This window comes from Diuraphis noxia, unplaced genomic scaffold (genome assembly GCF_037042655.1).
Source record: "Diuraphis noxia isolate RWA-SAM2 unplaced genomic scaffold, SU_Dnox_SAM2 contig0003, whole genome shotgun sequence".
NCBI classification, from domain to species: domain Eukaryota; kingdom Metazoa; phylum Arthropoda; class Insecta; order Hemiptera; family Aphididae; genus Diuraphis; species Diuraphis noxia.
This window is the reverse complement of record NW_028301713.1, coordinates 9,043,542-9,065,692: the sequence shown is the minus strand read 5'-3', so window position 1 is coordinate 9,065,692 and position 22,151 is coordinate 9,043,542. Positions and strand designations below refer to the sequence as shown.

At 30.0% G+C, this 22,151-nt stretch overlaps 1 protein-coding gene across 1 annotated transcript in view; it reads left to right on the top strand.

Annotated features, from left to right (window-relative positions):
* LOC107169706 (UNC93-like protein) overlaps positions 1 to 21,668 on the top strand; it is a 58,827-nt gene extending 37,159 nt beyond the window's left edge. The window contains exons 5-7 of the mRNA XM_089222570.1: positions 1,304 to 1,571; positions 18,873 to 19,199; positions 20,809 to 21,668. Of these exons, the coding sequence (XP_089078696.1) occupies positions 1,304 to 1,571; positions 18,873 to 19,192 (588 nt within the window). The 3' untranslated portion in view covers positions 19,193 to 19,199; positions 20,809 to 21,668. The remainder of the gene's footprint in view (positions 1 to 1,303; positions 1,572 to 18,872; positions 19,200 to 20,808) is intronic.
* The last annotated feature ends 483 nt before the right edge of the window (positions 21,669 to 22,151 follow it).

The following is a 22,151-nucleotide window of genomic DNA, read 5'->3' as shown; positions in this document are numbered from 1 at the left end:
TACCGACGACCATGGCCGTTAACAACACAGCGCGTATAGTATAATATACTACATCATTTTTATTATTAATATGTACCTATTGATAATACTTGGATATATAATTTATAGTTCTTTCTACTATTTGTATACATATCTTGTAATTACATTGGTATTTGGATTGGGGATTTGAGGTGTAAGTAAAACTACGTTGATGATTGGTCAGGGAGTAAAAGCGTAGCATACAACTATGTATAGTGGCACGAGATTATATACGTACCTACTAGATTATTTATTACCATTTTATGTATATTGTATATATTTACAAATATTAACATCAATAGACAATAAGTTGAATTTTCTAATAAGCATTTCAATGTGGATTATTAATTTTGTATGATAGTTAATTATTATACAAGTTGTTGGGTCATAAGTTCTATTACTTACATAAAAACCGTGAACTGTTTGCTATTAATTATCTTTCATTGAAATCAAAATTGTAATAATAAAATAATTCACTTGAGTATGAGAAAAAATATTAACTCACCTGCGTTCGTGACTTCATATACAAAATACCATGTGTCTATAAGATTATATATTTTTATTATAGACGTACATATAACCCAAGGACCCAAGACAGTGATATTATTTGAATCAAGTTTTGTGCTAAGTGAGAAGGAGCAAATAGTTTTTTAAGTGCTTATAGGCCATTGAAGTCCTTTGCATGCTTCCACTAACCTTCTCCATTCATGATCCATCCCAAATCACCACAATACCAATTTGTATACATTTTTTGATAACTGATTTATTAATTCTTGCCCTATCTAACCACCGCTTTCCATTGGTCATTTTTTTTTTGAATTTCTGATTAAGAAATTTCGCATTCAACTTTCTTAGCCCACCAAGTCAGCCCACCCTAATTGTTTTCCTTTTTGAAACAATATGATCTTTAGTTAGTTAAATAACTTTTCTAGATCGTCTATTTTTCGTTTCTTATATTCCCCGTTTAGGCAAGTCCGTGAATTTTCCGTAAGACTTTTCTTCGAAGGTGAGTAATTCCTTTCTGTATTATAAACTATGTCATACATTCATATCTACATTACTGTCGGTCACAGTTCACAGATAGCAAGTTTTTGTTCTTTATCATGCTCGTAGTGTTTCTTAATAATTATTTGTTGGATGTTGAAAATTTGATCTGTCGTCGACTTTTTGCTTGTGAAACTGAAGATAATATTTTATTAATTAAAATCCCGATTATCTTGTATTTATAAATTTTTATTTTGTTATATTACAATGTCGACTTACTCAAGCATTACGTTGATTTCAGGCGTACGTGTCCTGCGCCCTGGGCATTCCATCTGTCGGGTACGTGATGATATGCTTTGGCGTGGTCAATGCGATATGCTCGCTACTGTTCGGCACCATAATGAAATACATCGGACGACTGCCGCTGATGGTGCTGGGTTTCGTCGTCCACTCGATACTCATATGGATCCTGATTGTATGGCGACCCCATCCCAACAATCCCAAATTGTTCTTCACTATATCGGGACTATGGGGCGTCGGCGACGCAGTCTGGCAGACTCAAATGAGTGGTAAGTAAATTTAGGGTCGCGTTTGGCATCAGTCATATTATATTACAATTATATTAAATTAATTAAAGACATCAATACAAAGAAAGGGTGCTAGGCTCTAAAATATTATTTTGTATCTAAAAATAAAGAGCAAACGTAGTAAATCTAATGGATATAGTAACAAAATATTGTATAATAGTTAATTGACTTGATATTTGGTTTGATCTCACAAAAAAAATGTAGTTAAAATCAAATGCACTATTACCAATGTTCAATATATGTTATTATATACTCATAACCTATAATAGGTATTAGAATAATTTTGAATAGAAGATTAATATTGACATTAATATACATATAGGTGTATATATATATATATATATAGATATATACCTAAACTATTTTCACGTAAGCCAAGCTATATCTGTCATCTGTGATATTTACCCAGATAGTCAAATTTGAGTATTCTCTTAAAATGTTTTCTATAAATCCAGTTCTTCCATTTAAAATAAAAAAGTTAAACATATTCTTATAGAACGACACACGTAGGTATACTTTCTTGGTAAACGATCTAATAAAAAGTAATAATTCATATATCATCTCATAATTTTTATTACTTGCATAAAACTATATGCATATAGATCCATTTTATATATAGGTAAATATATAATTAGTCACCTCTAAAACAAATACGGTTATAACCTCCATGCGGTAGCATCATTATACAATGTATTATAACATAGGAGTTGGTGGCTTGGGTGTATACTTAGAAATAATTTGGAATTTAACCTTCACCAGAACAATGGGCGTTGGAATAAATTTATAATTTTGTCAAGTACAAAAGTAGTGATAAGGCGTTCCCCTATAATATAACTCTTTTATTGTGTAGATAGTAGATACGATAGCCTGTATTTTAATTTGGTTTTCGTAGATACTATAATAAGTGTGGTGCGAAGAACTGAACGATTAAAATATAAAATACGTAGGTATTAAAATCATCATTCTATGTAAGAATACCGAGTGTCCCAAAAAACAGGGGCCACTTTACCACTCATTACCATGAAAATATTTTTCAATTCTGTTTGCGGGACATTAAACTACCGTTTAAGGCCGTTTTTAAAGTCGATATTTGTATAACACAATGTCATAACTAATGCCTTTAAGCTATATTATGCAGAATTAGGACGGCCTAAAACTTAGATACTTTTTATAAATAGGTAAATTATGTGTATGCTTTCTGGTCTAATAAAATTAATTGTTACCGTAAATTTACTCAACAAACTTCTTATACAGTTTATCTTAATTGTTCATTGATTCGTATGTAACTCGAGACTTGACATATGTGGATATTTTGTTAGCAACGAATCCATTTGAATTTAATCCATATCATTTAAATTCATATACCTATGAAAATCTCTTCCAACGATCACTGGCAGTACTGCCGGATATATATATATATAAGTGTTCAATACCGCTTATTGGCCAAAATCTGGATAAAATGACATTTTATTTAGTATTAGCTTTTAGTCAAAGACTATGACAGCTTGATAACTATACAATTAAGATGGGTTGGAAGACTAAATTTAATACGTCTTATAATCTATTAAAACTTTATCCAGCTCACCGTGCAGGGTTAGACTCGATAAGTACTAAAATAGATGGTTCATTCTGATGGCGCTAATTGAAGGGACAGGCTGGTCATTTTAACAATATCCCTATGTCCCCACTTAGTGTAAGGTCAAGCCTTTAAAGTTTGGGTCCTGAAAAATTTATCTGCCCAGGGCTCCGGAAAACCTTCTGCTGTCAAAACTGGAGAATTTTTATTATTTTAAATAAAAAAATATTTGCATGCATAATTTTATCATAATAACGTAGCGGTTGATGTCCAATTGTTATTATTATTATTATCATAATTATCAATGTCGTCGTCGTCATCAACTAATTAGCCTCTATAATAAACCGTCATCGCACCGTCCTTGGGGGAAAACATCACGATAACGGTGGATCATTTATATAATATTATGTATGCAATATATATACATATTTTTCACATTGTCCTCTTTTTTAATTTTTTTTTTTTTTTGTAAGTCGACCATTGTACCATATACATTATATAAAAAACAAATGACAAGTGGACAGTTTAATTTTTCTTTTGACCTCTGGAAAATGGATAGGTGCCTACATATTATACAGTCACGAGGCTGTCGCAAAAACAATATTAATATGATAGTTATACGTAAACAATATCAACATAATATATAGGTAGCAATATATAATATTATTATCACATTTTTGAGTTGATAAATACTCTGGAAAACCGTTTAGGTTGGGGCAACACGACGAGTTCCCTCCACAGACAAAAACTGTGACGATCGCAATGATAATATTATTGTTACATTTTTCCATACAACTGATTGCCGATTTGTGACAATAATATATATTATATCAAGGCAAATCTGCTACTTTTCACGTATGGTATTAAATATTAAATATGAGGAGTTGATGTATGTAAACAAAATTTAATTAGCTTATTAACTTATTGTCCTCAATTAAAATTAATATAATAGGATGCAGCAGTTATGAGTTATAATGATATGATAGGTAGGCAGGGGCGTATACAAAGGGGGGCGACCCCCCCCCCCCCTATCGCCCCTATCGCCCCCCTGGATATTGTTGAATGTGTTTCATGTACCTATAGGTGCTTACATATTTTATTATAATATTATATTAAAAAATTAAAAATACAATGCATATTTTTTCTTAATTGAAATGGAATAAATGGATAATGGTTATCAAAAACCTGTTATCAATTAAGAATGAAAATAAGACTGATTAAAATAAAAAAATTAGAGATATCGTGGCTATAATCACAGATATATACAATAATTACTATTGTTGTTGTATCTGTGGCAGTGTGTCTATAATAATTATTAATTGTGATCGTCTTCAACTTACAAGATTATATTATTTTTTTTTTTTAATGGTCCGCACTCTGCAACCTTATTAGACATTAGTATAAAGTATAATTTTTATGACATTAATTTTTAGCTTACTAGGCAATAAATCTAATTAACTAAAAAAAACTGCCTTATGAAATAATTTGCATTAATGTATATTTTAGTCTTTACTTACCCATGTTGAGCAAAATCAGTTTAGATTTTTTTATTATTTTTTTATTATTATTAGTTTGCTTATTGCTTTCTGAAATATGCTTAATGTTACATCAGGTTAAAAACATGTTTGAGAAGCCAAATGTCTCAGAAAAAACTGACAGGTTTGGCTTTGATGAACATTCATAGAAACATAACTATTGACACATCAAAAGTTGTAGAAAGATTTTCAAAGACCAAACGAAAATTGGATTTTGTTATTTAAATATTATTTTATTATTAAATATTTAATATAACTATTATTATATTATGTGGTTATTATAATATGCTTTTATATTTATATGTACCTATGTCCTATGTCAAGTTATTTTATTTAGTATATTGTTGATGTTGTTTACAATAATTAATGTTATGGGTTATGAAAGTGGGTAGGAATCAATTATTTTGAAAAGCAAGCGAAACGATCGAAAAATTTTGATCCGCCAATTTATTTATAATCTGTACACTGTCGTTTATGTACAAATTTTTTTAAAAGAACCTATGATTTGAGTTCAAATTTTGCCCTCCCCTGGAAGAAGAACTGAATACGCCCCTGTAGGTAGGTAGGTTTAGAACACACGTCAGAACATCATTGTATGCGTTGTATGCCAATATCATACCTAGGTTCTAATAAAACAATACTCATATATATATATATATATGTTATTTTTTCAAACAAAGACTAAAAGCCAAAAATCATTCGTTTGGAATTTTTTTCTGATATCTATGCGACTGAAGGTGCATACTCGACATATAGTATAATTATTAAACTGCATATTATTGCGAATCTCAATACAGCCGTGTTACGAATATTTTATTATGTGCACTATGAGATGTGAAGTACAATAACAATTTTTGAAACTCGTGACAGTCAACGCTTCGACTCGAGTGCGTACAATGTAATATTTATAATGGAGAAAATTATTATAATGTGTGCGTATATTATATAAAGGTACGAGAAGACGGTTGGGAAAAGAAAAAACCGATTAAATTCGTCACCCGCTGATACCGCACCGATTGTTTTGAATGTTTCGATGCATCGTTTATTATATACATAATATTATGCATACTTGTATGTATTTTAATTTTTCATCAAGGACCATCCATGGTAGCAGAGGTCGCGTGCCTGTCGCATGAAAACAACGAACAAGCGCGAATATTTTATGAAATTAATATTAGTAGTGTGTATTTGTATGTTCACAGCCAGCTTTTACGTGGTAAAAAAAAATTGTTCAAGTGGAAATGTTCGTCTCCGAAAACACCGATTTACCGCGTAACACAATACGATGATTACAAAAAATTGTCCGTCTATTTGCCCGTTGCACAAAAATATTTACCGTATCAACTATTTTAGATTCTGAACGGAGTGATGAATGTATTGATTTTACAATGATGTGTGTTTTTTGGTTTTTATGTTATTTTTTTTTTTGTGTGTCTGTGTACAGTATAACTAGTCGAAATAAAGCTTCAATTTCAAACTTTGGGGATGGTTTCCGATGGAAAATTGAATATCCTTGATGTATATAGAAGCCAAAAGTAAACATTTTCCAACAGTTTTCAAAAAAATCGAGAAAAACAAAAAAAAAGTCACAGAAAAACGGTAATTTTTACGCAAAACTAGTTTTCGACCAAACCGATTTTTTATATGGCTGTAATTCAAAAACTAATTACTGTAAATACTTGAAATTTTTACCAAATGTTTATGTTAATATTATCTATATACAGTTTAATTTTCAAAAATTTTTGACTTTTTTGAGTTATTTATAGACCACTGACATTTTCGATTTTTATGAGAATTTTTTTTTGAAGTGTAAAACTTGAAAATTTAATACAAGGTTCCTTATGAGTTGTTCTTATTGTAGCTAAAATCGTTAGTCACAATTTTTTTTTATAAGCGTTTATAGTTCATCCACGGTTTTTTTTTAATTTTTATAAAAAAAGTTTATTAAATATTTTGTGTTCTTTACTTGAAATATTATTTTTTATAAAAATTACCAATATTTGATTGAAAAATTTAAAAAAAACTGAAAATCTAATAAAAAGATAGTTGATACGGTAAATATTTTTGTACAAGTGGCAAATAGACGGACAATTTTGTGTTATCACCATATTGTGTTACGCGGTAAATCGGTGTTCTCGGAGGCGAACATTTCTGCTTGAACAATTTTTATTACCGCGTAAAAGCTGGCTGTGAACATACAAATACATACCTACTACTAATATTATTATTTTTACATTTTCATAAAAGGGAAAAAGTGAAACGAAAAGGCGTATTTTGAACAGATATTTTGTGTATTTTTGAATTTGATCATCAGCTTAGTTTTATAAGCAGTACCTATTTTCCATGTATTTCATAAATTCTATCATTGATAAAGCAAATAAGAAAATTTCGATTGACATCCATCAAAATTTGAAGGACATTGAAAAATACATATGCTGCATATCATATAGATCCAACATTTATGGGCATTTTATAGATTTTTATTCTCGTAAAACCCTCAATATGTAACTATTATGTTCTGCGATTTCCCAATAATTTTTCGATTCTTCACAACTTTTCAGTTTTCAGAATTTCAACTTTGTAAACATAAAAACAAATTTCTTTAGCAATCTTCCGCGTATTTGGTATTTAAGTTGGCTACTGAAATTTCGACGAGTAAAAAATAATAATTATATCGCAGCCAACATTACATCATTATTTTATACGTATTTCACATTGGACTTTCACCGCGAGTCGTCATCGTCGCCGCGCAGCGTATAATAATATGTCATACACCGTATGTATTTCTATTCGCAACGAGCGGTGTCGGATATACGCAATAATAAAATACGTACCTAAACCTAGGTATAGGTGGTACCTGTATATGTTTACGCGCTACTGCGGTCTTATTTGCAGACGTCGGACGCGTGCCATGTCCGGTGTCCAGCAGCCGTTCGTATAATTGTAATGGTTGTAAGTCGAGTGAATAATACAACTATATAATATAGAGCCCAATGAGCCCATAGTGGCATAAAATAAGCATGTAATGTATGTTATAGCATTCAATAAAATGTTAAGAAAGAATTTAGGTAAAAACTGAAACCTATTTGGATCGAGTGTGAACGAGAAATGATACATAGGCAGAGAAATATAGGAACAGAGAGAGAAATAGAGATACATATATAATGAAGACAGAAACTATATGGCTGCTGTAAATATAAGCGACGTGCACAATATGGACGAGCGGTCGCGGTTAAGGATTCGGTCGCGCACGCATTATAATATATAATTATAATATAATATATACTTTAGCGAGAGGTGTATCTAAATGGTGTGCGTATATATTATCGTTGGTTCGTTAATGTGCACACATGTTTTTCGGGACCGTTTCAATCCGGCCGCGTGCGATATAATATAATATCGTCAGCTGCTCCTGAAGAGGAAACGCCCGCCGTAGCCGTTTTACCGCAGACGAGAGACAAACGATCAGACAGAGACAGAGAGAAATATCCGTCAATGGTCACTAATGGCCTCAGTGCAAATAACGCGCAAAGTGTATTATAACATAGTATAGGTACGTGTAAAACATTGTAATGATTTGTTACAAATATTATGAATTATATACACCTGTATCTATACTTACCTACCTACCTACCTACCAATAACCTAAACGTATAGCTTAGAAATGAAATCGCGACAAAAGACCCATAATATAATATATCATAATATCCAACGATGTAGCCGTATTATCTAGTCATAAATAAGTATGCTGATACTGCCTATAAAGGCACGCAATAATGCAATTCTTATAAATGTATGCCCTTGAAAAAAATGTGTCCACGTAGAACGTAGGTAGGTAGATATCATTTATATCGAGTAAGTCCGCACGTACAACCGACGGGCGCCAACGAATATTTCAAATTATTATTATACGGCTATACATCATGATTTTTCACAATTTGAATGATTGAACGCCCATCCCCATATTATTATATATTAATATTATCATTTTACAAGATATTCCCAAATCATAAGTACCCATATACTATATAGGTAATATCGAAGTGTTAATATTAAAGTATTATGCCCTACAAAAAAGTGCAATACTACAATTGCACGTAATTTGGAAATAAGTATACCTACCTATAGCTGTACGAATGGTGATTATCACAGATCATATTATAGGGCATGCGTATAACGGGAGTTGTATCTAAGGTGTATACAATGTCATGTAAACGATTTAAAATTCGTAATCGCTACTTTTTTTGTTCAATTAATACGTGTGCGATTTTTATTATTTGACCATTCTTACATTTTTTTTTTAAGCTTCAAGTTAAATTTACTTTGTTAATTAGGTCAACTGATAATATTATAGTTAATAATTATATGTAAATAAATTCTGTAGATACTCGTACATATAAATCACATCCAACAGTTAGGATGTGTCACACTACTTAGCTCATTAAATATTATCAAAAAATGACTTAATATAATAACCATTGTATATTATATTGTAAGTATTTGAAAATTTGATAATTTTTTGATTTCTTTAAAGTTTTTATTTATCGTACGGCTGTATGTCATAAATTATGGTAATTTAATAGTGGATCGTCAATAAATATAACAACTTTACTGAAATATCGAAATCAATGGCACCGTTTGAAATATTATGTGAAAAAGTATGATTTTTTCGAGAGACCCTAACATAATCCTTGATTGTATCCTGCAGGAATTAAATGTTATTATAAATTACGCATTAATAATGTAGTTGACATTTTTTTACCAACTTTAAAATAATATTTATACCTATCTTTTGCGTGATGTAAATAAGACAAAAACTATGAGCAATTCGAAAACAACGATAAAGATAAATCCCCATCGCAGCAAATATGAATTATTCTTTGACTTTTCCTGGGTACACATATTCATAGTCATACGGTACAATAGCATCACTGACTACCGCAGTCTGCAATATGACCAAATTACTTTGACGTTATTTTCATCAGTTCGTTGATTAAATTTAACTTGTTTAGTGTTGTTTTAAACGATAAACTAATTTATATTCTCTGAGATGGACGTCCTATTAACGAACAGGGTTTACGAATTTACCGACCGATACTAAATTGTTTCCGGTTAATTATTGTACAGTAATTGTGTTTGAAAACAATTTATTAGATTTAAAATATTATTTTTGAAAGTTGTGAGGTATATCGATAAGTTTTTAATAAAAAATTGTATTACAAGATATTTTTTGATTACTAATAAACATGTTATAATAATAATCTATGCGCTACGCCCTACGCGGTCAAGTTATTAAATTTCCTATAAACTTTGATAAAGATCTTTTAAAATATGTTGTCCACTTTATTATTGTTGGGCATAGTTTACACAGCTCATATTTAGTAGATGTTTTTAAGACAAACAAAACGTGATAAAACTTCAAATGGTTTTTTTACCTATGCACTATTTAATACGACATCATAAATAGTAAATACGCAGTGTTAAGGTTTCATTTGGCAGGTGTGCCTTTTAAACAAAAAATAATCACGGGATGGCGTGCGTGGTGCGCGTTTCCTTCCTTAGCGAATAATAATAATAGTTTGTGCAGGCAATAATATATTATATTTAGTGAACGTTTCGCAAAAACGGAAAATAATTTTTTTTTCTGTAATTTTAAATCAGTACCCAGTACAATCGAATGACGTGCTTCGGGTGCAGCAGCAGCTACCGCGACGTGTTTCTTCGTGAAGCTTTGCTATTTGATGGATTGAAAAATTAACAACGAAGATTAAAAGCATATTTTTTCGATCTATACCCTGTCCGTCCGCGATTAATATCGGATATCTATCTATTCAACCTCAAATCCGTCTATAATAACCGTGCCAGTAGCGGACCCGAAGACATGGTTGTTGGGAGGGGAGTGCTAAGTCAAATTTTCGGAAAACTTCCGATATTATTATATGTTTTTTTTCGATTATTTTTATTATTTTTATTGATTTTATTGATTTTACAATGATATATGTTTTTTTTTTAAATTTTTTTTTTGTGTCTGTCATCACTTTTTGGAGTATAAATAATGCAAAACAACATAGGTGCAATTTTTTTTAAATACATGTTTGGGAAGGGGCTGTGGCCCCTGAAACCACCCTAAACTGTGCATTCGTCCATGTCGTATATAGTACAAATTAAAATCCCTCATAATATATAATAGCAGTGAGTTTATAATTGAAATTCAACAATGACTTAATTATTGTCATATGTCTACTCACCCGTGTATCAGTGTGTTTTCGGGCATCGTGTTTTTAAATGCGGAATGATGTTGTTTTCTGCTCAATATTTAAATATTTTGTGCCCGTACAACACGTTTTTTCTTGTAAAGATTGTCATAATATTGATCATAGATTCGACATTCGTAGGTATTCGTACCGACAAAAATCTTTCAAATCATATCTTTAGGAAATTATGAAAAACGAAAAATTATTTCCTGATGAAATCTCTGGAAATATTGGAATTTCCGAGACTTATGGAGATTAGTTTTTATCGAACATATACATATGACTGTATTAGGAATAGAATTATTGGAGACTGATACAATTAAGTGGCTGAAAAACTGTATGGCAATTGTGCGAGTGTGTACATTTTATGTATATATTATGATATTTATAGGTAAAATGCCAAATGCGCATATTATTATGGTATTTGTATTAATGTATTGTATAAAGAATATCAAAGAATCATTTTCTAACCTTCAAAATTTGATTTTTATTACTGATCATCTTTATCATCGCAATATTAAAGATGGTAGTTGAATAATATAATTATAAAATAAAAAAAAAACATTGCTTAACAATATAATCATATCATATTATAGGACGCATTTAGATTATACGATAACGATATACTTCTCTACAAAATTTGGTCAATGAACTTTATAATGCGTAGACAATTCAATACCTACCAAAGATTATGCTTGATTTGCATGCACAATACAGACATTAGTTTGTGATGCTGGATCGATATAGTAAAAATACAATTATATTGGGCGTCATAATAAACTTTTTTTTTATATCAACTGAATTAATTGTTTATTACCTACTGATAACTCTCAGTATACTGTAATTTGCGCTACACGGATTACGTGGTTCAATATCAAGATGTTATAGATTATAATATCGTATAATATGATTTTTTAAATGTTATAATGTAATAATATAATATTATTGTAAGTGAAAAATTCGATTTTTTTTTTCACAAACGCATATCTTTTTGCAAACTGCTATGCCTCGACCCCCAAAATTTTCAATGGCATTCTAAATGAATTTCTTCATTTCATGATTCTTTGTCATATACAATATTCAAAGCTAAATAGTTGAAGGTATATATAATATTTATTGGTTGATGATTTTTTTGAAAATAGTTATAAATTGTGTACCAAGGTTAATACGAAAAAGCAGAGCGACGTCTTATATAAATGTATAATAAGAGAAGAGACGAATATATAATTAATAATTGCTGAAGATCTTTGCATTATATAAAAACGGTGTTGGTGACGTAGGAATTACAATGGACCATTAGGTCTGATGACTTGCCAAACATAGTTTTCCGCGCGCGCCCGTTTGGTTGTACATTTTATTATATACCTGTGCGCTTTGTAAAACCTATTGTGGACGACCTAAGTATTCCGCGTGTCCCACAGCGTTAATCTTTGACCTCCTAGTTTTACTCAGCTCTAGTACGATCAACAACCTCTTCGGCCACACACACACACACAAATGTGCGACTATCTTGGTGGAATAATATTATACGTCTCAATCTTCTCATTATTATTATAACATGACTATATTATTATTTATGTTTTCTAGTTAATAATTACTTTTTTGAACGCTTTAATAATATACACATATTCAGTGCGCTTTGTAAATTATAATAATGTATTGCCTTCAAAATTATATTATAGGTAATATTAATACGAATAAAACGATTTTATATTAAAACTGCACAGGTCATAGCAAGGTTGAGTGAGTTACATAGGTATAATTTGAGCTGTGTTAATTTTAGTTGAAAATAAGAAAATAGTTAAACTGTTTAAAAGTAGATTGTATTATACTATTATTGTAAAAAAATTGGTTGATTTTTTTACGCTTAATTTTGTTAACTCACATATTATATCTTCATATTGTACCTAACACTGCTATAGTTGGTCCGACTGTTTTAAATTATACCTGTCTTCTGTTATAACTTTCAGTCTTACATTAATATCTGCGGCAAACATGTATAAGAATATCTATCAACTTAATCTTTATACATAAGTTCTTCGATAGATGGCTTAGATTTGTATATACTATATTACGATTAATCTGTAAACAAAATTAAACAGTTTTTAATCCGTTATTATTTATAATGACCAAAAAAATGATCAAACTATAACTATACTTAGTGATTAAATGATGTATCGTTAAATTTTCGATTCATCGCCCATCATGTATTTATGTTATATTATTTCGAATTCAAATAACTTAAATATCGTATTACACGTGTATTTACGTAACTCATTTATTAATCGAACATGAGTACATTGATTGTTACACAAACCTAATTGTAATTATGATAATATTTGTTACAATATTTAAGTAGAAAATAAAAATAATACTTATCGAAAACGCTAATACGCATAACACATGACACTGAGACATTAATTTACGATAAAACAAGTCAATCGGCCCTTAAACTACAGTTTAATATTTGACACATATACATAATATATATGCCTATAACATTATGTACAAGTACCTATTTGATATTCAAATATTACAAGTTATAATAACATAAGAAGAATTGGGTCAAATATTCAAAAACAAAAAACAAAAAGCGTGACTAAAAATTAATATTTGTTTGTAAAATTTTCAACGAGAAAGCAAAAATAATAAATAGCTATTCATATCCATAGTCTAGTACCTGTACATATATACATAGGTATATGATATTATCCAATTGCAGCCTGATGTACATACACGAATAAAATAATTATTGCATCTTGTGAACTACCTGTAGGAAGCTCCAATTCACAGAAACAATGAAAATGCATATTTTAAAACGAACGTTGTGCAACATAACATTAATATGTATATAATATATAATAATATCGTTACCTATGTATATTATAGTATTATACTTTTAAGAACGGCAAAACACGAATAGCTTTTTTTTTATTTTCAGTTTTACTCTAAATAATCACACCAACTCGATGTATTCACATCAAATATTTGTTCATATATATCATATTAACAAATAAATGATGTCGAAAATTTAAAATTTAGTTTTGAACAAAATACTATGTTTAAAACTTTTAGACTGTACAGTGGAGGTACTTACACTTTGGTATCTCTACAATTATAATAGGTACGATAAATAATTAAAATAAATATTGCAATTTCCGTGTCACTACGATGATTTATGAGTCGTACACATTAGCATCTTTGCATACATTTCGTGAGCGATCGGTTTTAATTTTTTAGAATCTACAGGTTGCTATTTCTGTATAATATAATTCATATATTTTATTGTAGTATGTCGTTTGTGAGTATGGGGCCCAAAAGTACAAAAAAATAATTATATTAATAATTATCGGATGATCAAAATGATTACAATAATAGTTTAAAAGTAGACAAATCACCGGCTAGTGGATATATATTTTACGGTATCTAGCGCATAGTTAGTAACTTATCATTGAATACCTATAGAAGCGGAATAATAATGATTATAGCGTTGTGTAATTTTTACCTCCGATTCAATAGATATTCGTGTACTTGCTAGATATTATATTATATACATGTTGTAAATAAAAAACAGCATACAGGGTGCCCGATTTAAAGAGTTTCTTTTGATGTTAAATAAATATAGTTTATTTAAAACACTCTGCATATTTTTACTTTTTAGAAACAAAATTCTTGGACAGAATAATATAATATAAAGACTGCAGATGGAAATCGAACGATTTTAACGAACGATACATATGGTCTGTGCTTGCAATTAAGCTGTGTTTATAATACGTTGTTCAAACATTTTAGTTAGGTTAGGTTCTTTTGGCTCGTTAGTCGTTACTATGATATCTAAACTACAACAAAATACAACCCATAATATTATGCCTAAACATTTTGTTAAGACTGTTGCTTTCGCTCAGGAAAAATTATCTACTCAAAGTCTACATATGTATTACTTGCTTTAAATTTTTATAGTGATAAAATTATGAACGATGTTAATAATAATATTATATGAACATTTTTTACCAAAAAGTCCACTGATACAAATGCGATCAGAATTCTAAACACTAGGTCAGTGGAATATCGTCTTCACGCGCGGTTTAAAATATCTAGTGAATGTTTTTGTCGTACACCCTGTGTTTTTATGAATCACGCAAACTATACACGCACCAGGGCTAAACCAGAACCTAACCTATGTCGCTGCCGCTGTCGCCGCACGGTTAACATTTTTTTTTTTTTATCGGACTTGAAGCGCGTATTGATGCGTGCAGTATTTCATTATAATAATATAATATATGTATGTCCTATGACCTATTCCGCCTACTCTTATAAAATATGTCATTACGAATGCTGCAGAACACGATTTGCCAACAATACAAAAATAATAACATATATAGCTGGTATATAATGTATCTACCAGCTATATTAAATACATACGCATGTTATTATATTATTGCGTATTGTTGTGTTCATCTGTTGACCGACACGAAAGTATTTCACTAAAACATATCATTTAAGTATAATATATTACTATAAATTATTATAATATTGTGTTTTGCTTTAGTGGTAGAAAGGTAATTTTAGAAATCAATCAAAATCATTAGTTACAGTACCTACCACTATTAATTATTATGTATGTCCAGTGTTCAAATATGCATTTGTATATTTTTTTTTATAACTATAAAATGCCACTAAATATAACGTCATTATTATATACTATACCTACAATATACATCTATATTGGTCTCAGTTTGTTTTAACGCATGGATCTATTTTTGGGTTGAGTACCTACAACGTTTTTTCTAGCCTTTTTTGATGCAACTAGACATTTTTTTACTCCCTAACTAACCTAACCCAAAAGCAAATCTATGATTCCTCAATTTCCCTTTCAGGGAAAGAATATCTAGTAGAATGTTATGATAATATAATACTAGCAAAGTTTTTTTTTTTTTTGATGACACCTATACATTTAATTAATTAAGATTTTGCTCTAAAAAATGTTGCTTGACATAATTTGCGGAAAAAAGTCTATAAAAGTTCTACTTCGGTGCAAAACCTGGTAAACGATACGTGTAATTTTAGACATTTAACTGTCTCTTAACGTTCTTTCACTGCCTATAACAGACATATGCACAAAATGTTAATAGGACCGTCCCGGAAAAAATATATTATAAACAAACAACCAGAGTTTAAAATTATGAATGACATTTTTTTTTTTTTTTTTAATACACTCCATAAATGTAAAAAAAAAATAACCCAATGGGGTGTGGGGGTTGAATGATTGTCAACTCCCACCGGAACATCGCATTAAATAACTACTACTGCGGTAGGTACACGACGACGGCGCAGTGAACAAAGTGTATAATCCGTTCATCGACGACACGCCCGTGCGGCATACCCAGCACGCACACGCATGTTCACTATAGTATATATAACAAAAAAAAAATATATATATATATATATTACATACATAATATGTATATTAATACACTCCATGTATTTTCAAGTGCACTCATCATATATACTCATCACATCACAACACAACAATAATAATAATAATGATATTATAATAGTACAATATACGACTCATCCCTACGCTGTATATTATTCTTCGGCATAAGCATAATGATATAGGTAATATTGGTCGATTAATTATCAATATGATAATCATAATGATTTTTAAAAACAAATTTTGTTTTTTTTTATATCAACAATAAGCCTCGCTGCAGAAGGAATGTGTCGGTATGCTTATATTATACTGTACTATATATTATATATATATATATAATAAACATAAATACATAGGTAAAATATAATATAGTCGCCATGACAGAAATCAATCGTCATATTAAGAGTGCGAATAATTTTTTTATTGATATTCCTCGTCACGACAGAGGACTGGAGGAGACAAAAATCCAGGCGAGACTATAACTATAGCAATATAATAAAATATAATAGTATAATATAATAAACCTAATTATAAATAGTGACGATTGTAAATTTTTAAGCTTTTTTTACATTTTTTTTTTTTTTATAATATTCCATATTTTGAAATTTGTATTTAAAGTATAAAATACCTTGATAGCATGTCGGGTATTAAATAACATGTTTTTAAATTTATTTATTTCGATAACCACATATTAAGAAACAAGTGTAATGTAGCTATTTATTCCATTATCTAAACTTTAAATGTGCCAAAAGAATAAATACGATTTATTGGTTACTTTTTTTATAACAAATACTAAACTTTTTTCGATAATTCTGTATAGGTGCCTCAACAAATAAAAAAACCAAGCGAACGATTTGAAACCCTGCAGATTATGAACCTACAATTAAATCACAAATTTGTTTATTAGCCTTAAAAATGCATCTTTATATTATATACCTACGTATTATTATTTATCATGTCATAGTATTTACGTGTCAAGACGTGTCATAATAAATGATTTATCGAGTAAAAATATTATTCATATATTGTCGCTCGGTAATGGTTATATTGAAATATATGAATATAGGTATTATTTTTAATATGCACGGAGCTCAAAATATAAATTTCATCAAACCATTTATATATTTATATATTTATATATTATGCTATGAGTAATTTGATATCTACCCGTCATCGTCAGGTACTAACTAAAAAAAAATAACATCTTCAAAAATCGAAATATTTGATATAATAGGTCGTATATTTCACAACAGAATTTGATGAAATAGTAGGCGTACACTCAGCTAAACAAAAATCTATGCATATGATTATCGGGCAGGCAGGTATTAAATAAGATGTTACAATAATATTTAGTAGGTAGTAAAGAAAAACAAGGAATTAGTTTTCAACTGTTAATTTTATACACTTTATAATTGACGAGTGTAAATTTCATTAAATGATAAATGTAACGTTATATTTCATGTTCAAATTGCGTTAACTGATAATGTATGTTGATTAATATCGTACTTATAAAACATACGTATTTTATATACCTATACGTGCCTACGTCCGACGTCGTAATTATACATATTAATTATTAAAATATTTATAAATCATAATGTTATTCTTGTACTACGCTATACATCCATAGTTGTAAGCAGAATAAAGAATATTATATAGCTTCAAAGCAACATTCGTTAATCATTATTAAAAGGAAATTTAAAAAAAAAATGCATACAATACCTATAACGTGTGTAATTAAAAAAAAAATAAATTATAAACAGCAATAACCAGTAGTTGTATACTGTCTTAGCACGGAGGTAACAAACGCTTCCTATAATTAATGTGTAAATAATAAAGTTAAGAGTCACCTTTTCGACGCGTTAGTACTTAGTACTTACCTAACCTATAAGGAGCCGCAGAAATTGGGAGGCCATCACTGACGTACCTACATAATGTGACTATATATATATATAGATGACACTATAATAATTTTGGGTAGTGATATTAACGGTGAAAAATCAATATTCTATATTGATTTTGATAGGATCACGCTTACTCAAATTTCAGTTAAATTAAAATATTTCATATTTTGTTTTGATTTCAAACCAATAAAACATATTGTTTTAAAATATTAGTTATACTAATATTTATACTTTACTAATACTTATACTTTTTTTAAAATTTTTCATTTAAGACGCTTTAACAATTTGATAGAACTTTTGATTTGAAAACTGTGGAATTCCTCGAGGCAGTGCAGGTGCGTATAATTATACAAGCGTCGCATTGTCGACAGCTGTGATGCTTTTCGCTCAGATATAGTGCACATCCACATTAGACGTTCAGGTTACAGCTACACACGCCGAGGCCTAACCTATATACCATCTTGACGTTACTCGACCTGAGCATAATATAACAATGTGATAAGAAGAAGGGGGAAAAAAACAGTCTTTTCGTCGATTATTTTTTTATTTTTTTTTCTCAATTCTTTTTGTCTGCCCGCAGGTATTTACGGGACGCTGTTCAGGCGCAACAAGGAGGCTGCGTTCAGTAACTATCGGCTTTGGGAGTCTGCTGGCTTCGTGGTGGCTTACGCGTACAGCACGCACCTGTGCGCCCGGAAGAAACTATACGTCATGGGCGTCGTGCTGTTTGTCGGGTTCGTCGGGTACATAATCGTCGAGATCAGGCACAGCGTCAAGGCCAGGCGACTCAAACGGCTGGCCGACGACCCGAAGTCGGAACCGCTGCCCGACGAGACCGTCAACGAGACCGACGACGAGAAGGACGATATCGATGACGAGATCATCGTGACGCATTTATGAACAACGGGTGAGTGGGCGACGACGGCTTATTAGCACAAAACTACAGCGAAACCTCTGTATAGTGGACAGAGCCGCGGGAAAATTAAAAATAACCTCCGCTGTAGAGAAAACCTCTACACGATTGGCATTGGCGAGATATTATTACCAAATCGTGTCCACTATACAGGGAGACGCTATATAGAGAATTGGTTATACACTGAATTTGGTACATATAGTTATTCAATATTTATTATATACAGGGTGATTCTTCTAGGTGGGTACACTAATTATCTTGAAAAGTATTTACTTTTTTCAAAATATTTTCTTACATGGTTTCAAGTTGTTAAAAACCCAACGTTTTTATTAAAAAATTATATTTTTAAATATTTTTTATCCTTATAATTTTTTAAGTTTTTTACTTTTTTGAATGACTACATAGAGTTTTAATTTCGTATTCCTAAGCAGACTATTTTTCTAAGTATTTTGATCCATAAAAATCGAATTTAGGACGAGTAATTTATGAGTTAGGTATGTGTATTTAAAGTTTTGACAAGCGGAGTAGTGGACAAACATTTTGCGGGGTAACCCCGTACCACTCCACTCTGCCAATCTAAACTTAAAATACTTATAATTCATAAACTACTCGTCCTAAATTCGATTTTTATGAATCAAAGTACTTAGAAAAATATTTTTCTTTGGAATATGAAAACTCTATGTTGTCATTCAAAAAAGTAAAAAACTTAAAAAATGATAAGGATAAAAAATATTTAAAAATATAATTTTTAAATAAAAACGTTGGTTTTTTTAACAACTTGAAACCATGTAAAAAAATATTTTGAAAAAAGTAAATACTTTTCGAGATAATTAGTGTACCCACTTAAAAGAATCACCCTGTATACATACAATATGTATATATTTTGAAAGTGGCTATAAAAATGTTTATGTCTGTAGTCTTTTTTTTTCGTACATTTTTTCCGCTCTTTGTGACGATATGTATATACATTATTATACATGTATTGTGTCCATTTATGAGAGTTCGTTTTTTAATTTTGGTACCAGTTTTTAGTGTCCACGTCCACTGTTAAGAAGTTACAACACTTATAACTCCTATTATGTGCATACATTTTTGCTGGGGAATTTAAAAGTATCTCCACTAATATTGGGAAGGGTCCACTATTGAGAGGTTTCCATTAATTACCATTAAACAGTATAATATAAATTTGAGTCTTGATTTATAATTTCCTGAAGTATACGCCTGCCTGCCAGTAGGAATCATAAAAAGAAAACGATGGTATCGCCATATCGGCAAAATCGTTACACAGCCCAATCAATATTACTAAAAAGAGGCGTGAAATTTGCATCTAGTACAGAGGTTCCCAACTTATGGTCCGCGAGACATGGTGTGGTAGTTCGCGAACCATAACAACAAAATTCAAAAATATTACATTTTTCATTTGGAGCGCGACACAAATACGCGTACCTACAGGGATCTGAAATAAAATATTATGAGTACAATAATAATTGTCAGTTTAAAATTTTAAATTCTACTGATGAACTGCAAATTGATGATGATAAATATTAAAAATACTAAAACTAGCTTTATCTACAATGTTTTATTTTATTTTTTTGTTTTCCAGACTTAATTGGTGTGCTATATATAGAATAAACCAAGATGTTCAGTCGCTATGTTATTAGAACGTCTTCATCACTTTTAAAATATATTTATTTTTATTAAAAATTATATTTTGTAACGTAAATACGTATGGAAATCTGTGTGATGTATTAATTACACTAATTACCAATACTGTGTAATTTATTACTGCATTTTGTACATAGTATTTATATACTGCATCATAATTTGCATAGAAAATATGTATCGGTAAAAAAAAAAAAAATTGTACATTACTTTTACAATATTATTAGTATTGTTAGTGTTATTATTAAAGTCGCCTTTTTTTTCTTTTTTTTTTTTTTTGCAGTGAAAGTGATCTAATTTTAACATATTTAACTATTAGTAACCATCTTTCGTGGACGGTTTGCGTTAGTTATATATGATAAATTCTTTATATGCCTAGACCATGTAAGTAGGTATTTAAAGTAGTGAGGTACTGCGCGTAGTTAGTCAATTATTTTATTTTCCTTTACAAGACACGTCCAATAGTATTATTATATATACATATATTATATTAAATAGATATAGATTTAGATAGTGTGTAATTAAAATTTAATATTATATTGTTGTTACTTATTATTATTATTATCATAATATTTTTGTGTATGATGTGTATTTGATACATTTAGAATTTAATTCGCTCGACAGCTTAGGCATATATCCTACAGTATATTATATGATACAAAAACGATATAGACAATAAAATTATAATATTATTTAGGTATATCCTCATCAGCAGCAACTGTGATGTGATTTATCTCGTAGAAATGTGTATAAAAATTAGAATGTATAATAAAGACAAAATATATTATATTACGAAAAAAATGTTTTTTTTTTTTTTAGTTTTTTTTTTATATATATATAGGTGCTCTTGAACAATGGTGTGTGTGTGTGTCGAACTCAGATATCTCCTATACTTGATTATTTGACAAATATATTATTATTTATTTACGTTGAATATAGATCGGAGCTGCAGGACGAGGTGGTCCCACACCGCATTTATATCTGTAAGAGAAAGGCGAACAACAACAACAACAACAACAAGGTGTTGTTAGATTCAAAGTCATCGTCATTTTTGCATATTATCTCGGATATGCAAAACGAAGAGTTGGGAAATTTAGACGGCCGGTGATTGCCAGTTACTAAAACCTCGAAAAATTAAAAACAGAAATATCTAATAACCAGTTACCGGGTTTTTGGTTGGCCAAAAAAAAAAAAAATCCAAACGATGACCTATACATACAATGGGTCGACTATAAGACTACAACAGGTATATCTACACCTTTATATGTTTATTGTTTATGTACG